At 74.0% G+C, this 5,780-nt stretch overlaps 1 protein-coding gene across 1 annotated transcript in view; it reads left to right on the top strand.

Annotated features, from left to right (window-relative positions):
* Window positions 1-5,748, top strand: part of CASKIN1 (CASK interacting protein 1) — a 14,613-nt gene extending 8,865 nt beyond the window's left edge. The window contains exons 13-19 of the mRNA XM_026086053.1: window positions 53-140; window positions 1,354-1,451; window positions 2,036-2,146; window positions 2,222-2,323; window positions 2,816-2,954; window positions 3,077-5,251; window positions 5,351-5,748. Of these exons, the coding sequence (XP_025941838.1) occupies window positions 53-140; window positions 1,354-1,451; window positions 2,036-2,146; window positions 2,222-2,323; window positions 2,816-2,954; window positions 3,077-5,251; window positions 5,351-5,748 (3,111 nt within the window). The remainder of the gene's footprint in view (window positions 1-52; window positions 141-1,353; window positions 1,452-2,035; window positions 2,147-2,221; window positions 2,324-2,815; window positions 2,955-3,076; window positions 5,252-5,350) is intronic.
* Window positions 5,749-5,780: the final 32 nt, after the last annotated feature.

The raw sequence follows: 5,780 nt of genomic DNA on the forward strand, positions 1-5,780 counted from the left end.
GCCTCACTCGCGGCTCTGCTCCCCCTCTCCTCTCCTCGGTGTGTTTTTTCAGCTGCTGGCAACGGTCCTTTCCCAGAAGGCTTCTGCGCAAGAGACTGCCGTGGGCGATGGGCCGGCCAAGGCGCAGGACATCCCCGCAGGTGCGTGGCGCCCGGCGGCCCCGCTGCTCGCGGCAGCGCTAGCCCCGGCCCTGCCGGGGAGCCGGGGATTTGCCTTTTGTTTTTTTTGTTATTATTGCCACGGCACCGGTCGCAAGAAGAAAACGTGTGGGTAAAAAATGACTCTCTCGCCTTTCGGCTGCTGCCAGGCCTTCTCCTGCCTCGGTTAGTGGGGGCACCGGGGGGTGGGAGGCGGGTGGGCAGTGGGCCGGGAGCGCTCCAGCCTGGCCCCTTCCCTTCCCTTCCCGGCACCTCGCCAGCCGGGGCCGTGGGCTCCACCGCTGCCCGTGTGCCRGCGGTGCCCGGCTGGGCTGCCCGCACGGGGGGGTGCACACGTGGGCGATGCTCGCGTGGGGGATGCACATGCTGGGGGGGATGCACGTGCCGGGGGGTGCCGGGGGTGCGGGGATGCACACGCCGGGGGGATGCACATGCTGGGGGGGATGCACGCACCGGAGGGATGCACGCACCGGAGGGATGCACGCACGGGGGGGATGCACACATGAAGGGGTCGCACACTGCAGCGAGGGGAGAGGGTTGCTCCTGTCGGCCGGTGGAAAGCTCCAGGCAGAGGTTTCCAGACAGCCCGCGTGACCCCTTGGGAAGACTGCCGGCGGCGGCCGGCCTTGGCCTCGGGCTGGGAGCCGTGGGGCTACCAGGGCCCCTCCAGCGGGGTGACGAGGACRGGGCAGTCGTGCAGAGCCCGCCGTCCCCGGCTGGGGTCCTTGCCGGAGGGGACAGCRGTGGGGCAATGCCTGGCTTTGCGGCACAGCCAGAGGAGCGGAGACYGGCGGGTCTGGGCAGCGGGATCCGCTCAGGCCGCGGCCTTGGGGGACACGAAGCRCTGGGGCCGGACGGGCCCGGGGCCCGGTGCAAGCTGCTGCCTCGCTGCGATGCCCCGGGTGAGCCCGGCGGCGGGCAGGCGGGCGGCTGCGATATCGCTCCCGCACAGGAGCTTTGCCCCCGGCACGGAGCGGCCGGAGCTCGGGGGAGCCCGGCAGCCGCCGGGGGCTGCAGCACGGGGATTCGGCTCGTGCGCACCGGGGCCAAGACGCCTTCGCGGGATGCAGCGGGGCCCAGCGGCCCTCACCCCGCCGAGCACAGGGCCCAGCCGGGAGCTGGCACGGCACCGCCGTGCCCACGCTGGCTCTGCGGGGCCCCCGGCCCCGTGCTGACGGGTCCCTCTCCGCCCCAGGTTCGTCGCGGACGCAGAGCGTGGCCAGCTCCCCGTACGCCCCGCAGCCCCCGGCCGAGCAGCAGCTGAAGAAGATGGAGCCGGTGTCGGAGGGGAAGGTGAGCGCAGGGCTCGGCAGAGCGCGGGAGGGGAGCCGGGGGGGTCCGGCAGGGAGCTGGCGGGGGGAGCGCGGTGCCATGGGGCAGCTCTTGTCGTGCACCGGCCCTCGTCGTGCACCGGCCCTCGTCGTGCACCGGCCCTCGTTGTGCACCCTGCATCCGTGCAGGAGCTGTGAGTCACCGGCGTGAATCATCCCTGCGGCTTCCGGGGCCGCTGCCAGCTGCACCAGCCTCCCGCCGCCCCGGCCCTGGGGACGTGCCTGTCCCCTGGGATGTGCTGTGCAGGGCGGCCCAAGCCGCTCGGTGCCGGCTCCAAGCCAGGAGCCTGCCGCCAGCCCGTGCACTGGTCCGGGGGCAGCCCATCATGCCAGGGGTCCCCGTCTGGTGTGCACCCCGGAGCAGCCGGGAGCCCCGGGCTCCCTCACCGCGCTGCCTCCGCGGAACATCTGCAAACGCAACCAGGCCATGAGCTGTGTCCCGGCCGCTGTGGCCCGGGGGCTGCCGGCGGGCGTTGGGGCGCGCGGCGCGTCCCGGGAACACGGCAGGGCCGGGCGCGGGCAGCCCTGAGCCGTGCCCCTCGCTAGAGCTCGGAGGCCGTGTACCAGTGGCTGTGCAAGTTCCAGCTGCAGCTCTACGCGCCCAACTTCATCAACGCTGGCTACGACATCACCACCATTAGCCGCATGACGCCAGAGGTGAGGCCGCGGAGCCAGGGCCGGGCGCGGGGAGGGGGGTCTGGCCGGTGGCGGTGACCCACCTTTCCGCCCTAGGACCTCACGGCCATCGGCGTGACCAAGCCAGGGCACCGGAAGAAGATCGCCTCCGAGATCAACAACCTCAACATCCCCGAGTGGCTCCCGGAGTACAAGCCGGTAAGGGCTGTGCCGGTCCCTGGACCTGCCCGGGTCCCTGCTGTCCCCCCCGGCCCCGCGGCCCCGGCGAGGGGCTGCGCAGGGGGAGGCGACGCCAGGCGCTGGCTCACGCTCCCAGATGGTGCCCGCATCCCACGGCTCCCAGCGCTGCGCGCGCATGTCTGCTGCTGACAGCTCGGGGGCTGGCGGGCTGGCGCCAGCCGTCACCGCTTGGATGTGACACTGCATGTTCCTCCCCGACATCTCACCCTGCACCAGCGCGGCCGGGGGGGGTGGGGGGGGAAACCTGCCCCGGGGAGGGGACTGGAAACAGTCCAGGGGGTCCTGGGAGCAAAGGGATGACATGGGGATGGAGGAACTCCCTGGGGGCCGTCCCGGCTGGAGGAGGCACCTGCCCGGGACAGGGTGCACCACGGGGTTGGTGCTCAGCCCAAGCCATGCAAGGGGGCAGCCGGGAGCCGTTGGCGGGTTATAACCTGTCCTCCCGCACAGGCCAACCTGGCCCTGTGGCTTTCCATGATCGGCCTCTCCCAGTACTACAAGGTGCTGGTGGAGAACGGCTATGAGAACATCGACTTCATCACGGACATCACGTGGGAGGACCTGCAGGAGATCGGCATCACCAAGCTGGGTAAGGCCCAGCCCCTCGTCACTGTGCGCCCCAGCTTCTCCCCGTTCCTTGGCCGTGGCCGGGGCTTGGCATCCGGGGCCAACCCTCGCCGTGGTCCCCCTGATGCCGCGTGCCATCCCCAGGCCACCAGAAGAAGCTGATGCTGGCAGTGAAGAAGCTGGCGGAGCTGCAGCGGGCCGAGTTCGGCAAGTACGAGTCGGGGACGCTGAAGAAGAAGGCGCCACCGCCGTCACCGGAGGTGCTGGCCATCGAGTCGCCGCCCCCGGAGCCGCCCGAGTGCCAGTCGCCCAAGATGACCACCTTCCAGGACAGCGAGCTCAGCAACGAGCTGCAGGTGGCCATGACGGGCTCGGGCGAGGGCCCCGAGGAGCCCCCCGAGAAGCAGGCCAACCACGTGGGCCACGTGCGGGAGGCCTCCGGCTACCGCTCGCCCTCGGGCCGGCACGCGCCGGACAGCGGCCTGGGCAGCCGGGCCAAGCACATGAGCAGCTCGCAGGAGCTGCTGGGCGACGGCCCCAAGGCGCCCAGCGCCGCCATCTCCAAGAGCCAGGAGTACCTGGYGGAGGAGGCCAAGGAGGGCCCGCCGGCGCCGCCCAAGGAGGTCCGGCCCCTGCGGCACGGCCACCCCGTCAAGCGCGCCAGCGTGCCGCCGGTGCCCGGCAAGCCCCGGCAGTCCTTCCCGCCCTCAGCCGCCGGGCACTTCACGCCGCCGCAGACCCCCACCAAGCCGCGGCCCGCCTCCCCCCAGAGCCTGCTGGTGCCCCACGCCACGGCCAAGGTGAAGCCCACGCCGCAGCTGCTGCCGCAGGCCGAGCGCCCCATGTCGCCCCGCTCGCTGCCCCAGTCGCCCACCCACCGCGGCTTCGCCTACGTGCTGCCGCAGCCGGCGGAGGGCGAGGGGCCGCCGCCGGGGGTGCCGGTGCTGCCCGTGTCGGTGCCCGTGCTCTGCCTGCCGCCGCCGGGCGAGGGCGAGGGCGAGGGCGAGGAGGAGCCGGGGCGGCCCAAGAAGCGGGCGCACAGCCTCAACCGCTACGCCGTCTCCGACAGCGAGCAGGAGCGGGATGAGCTGCTGGTGCCGGACGCGGGGCCCTACGCCACGGTGCAGCGCCGCGTGGGCCGCAGCCACTCGGTGCGGGCCCCCTCGGGCGCCGACAAGAACGTCAACCGCAGCCAGTCCTTCGCCGTGCGCCCCAAGAAGAAGGGGCCGCCGCCGCCACCGCCCAAGCGCTCCAGCTCCGCCATGTCCAGCGCCAGCATGGCCGAGGACTTCCCCAAGGAGGGCGAGGGCGAGGCGGCGGCCGGCCCCGCCGGCGAGGACGACGAGGCCCGGCAGGGCTACCGGGAGCAGCGGCGGGCCAGCGACTTCGGGGGCAGTGTGGACACGGGCAGCGCGGGCAGCGTGAAGAGCATCGCCGCCATGCTGGAGATGTCCTCCATCGGCGGCGGGGCCCGGGCGCTGGCCTTGCAGAAGCCGCACGGGGCCGGCGGGCCGGGGCCGGCCAAGGGGCCCGACGGCTACTACCTGCAGCCGGGGCCGCCACCGGGCAGCCCCGAGCGGGCCCGTGTGGCCACCGTCCTGGCCACGGTGAAGCACAAGGAGGCCATCGGGCTGGACGGGGAGGTGGTCAACCGGCGCCGGACCATCAGCGGCCCCGTCACCGGGCTCATCGCGGCCGCCCGCCGGGAGCGCTCCGACAGCGTCAAGTCGGACACGGGCGCGGACGGCCCCGCGGAGCGGCCGCGGGCCGAGCGCGGGGGCTCGCCGCGCAACGGCTCCTCGGAGAGCCTCCCCTTCGCCGAGGAGGGCACCCTCACCATCAAGCCGCGGCCGCGGCCCCTGGGGCCGGCCCGGCCCGAGGCAGGCGAGGGGCTGCCGCCCGCCCACCGCCACGGCGACCTGGCCAAGGTGGAGGCCAGCGCCACGCTCAAGCGGCGCATCCGGGCCAAGCAGAGCCAGCAGGACAGCGTCCGCTTCATCCTCACCGAGTCGGACACCGTCAAGCGCCGGCCCAAGGCCAAGGACAAGGAGGCGGCGCTGGAGCCCTCGCCGCTCGCCGTCTACCAGAACGGCACCGGCACCATCAAGCGGCGGCCGGGGGCTGAGCCCGGTGGGACCGAGCCGCTGCCGACCCCGCCGCCCGCCGACGGCCCTGAGCTCGCCCCGCCGCCCGCCGCCGAGCCCAAGAGGCCCTTCAAGCCGCCGGTGTCGCCCAAGCCCGTGCTGACGCAGCCGGTGCCGAAAGCCCCCGGGCCGCCGGCCCCCAAGAAGGCGCCCATCCCCGGCCCCGGCAGCCCAGGTAGGTGCCCGGCGGCGGCGGCGGCGGCAGGAGCCGGCTGCCCAGGGTCCGCGCCCGGCACCGCTGCCTCGCCCCACGCCCGCCCCCTTCTCTCCGCAGAGGTGAAGCGGGTCCACGGCACGCCGCCCCCCGTGTCCCCCAAGCCGACGCCGCCCCCCACGGCGCCCAAGCCCCCCAAGCCCCACGCCGCCATCCAGTCGGTGAGCGCCGGCTCCACGCCGTCCCCGTCGCCCGCCAAGCAGCTGGGCGCCGCCATCAAGCCTTCGAGCACGCCGCCCTCGCTCTGCTCCAGCCCCGCCAAGCCCCTCTCGCCCGGCGGGCCGCCCCAGCAGGTGCCGGTGAAGCCGCCGCGCTCCGCCATCGCCGGCCCCTCCGTCGACGCCGCCAGCTCCGAGATGGCGCACCAGAAGCTGGAGGAGACCAGCGCCTCCTTGGCCGCCGCGCTGCAGGCCGTGGAGGAGAAGATCAAGCAGGAGGACAGCCAGGCGGCAGAGTAAGGGCGGCGGCGGCGGGCGCGGGGCCGGGTGGT

The sequence above is a fragment of the Apteryx rowi genome, unplaced genomic scaffold (assembly GCF_003343035.1).
Source record: "Apteryx rowi isolate R43461 unplaced genomic scaffold, aptRow1 scaffold_119, whole genome shotgun sequence".
In the NCBI taxonomy this organism is placed as follows: domain Eukaryota; kingdom Metazoa; phylum Chordata; class Aves; order Apterygiformes; family Apterygidae; genus Apteryx; species Apteryx rowi.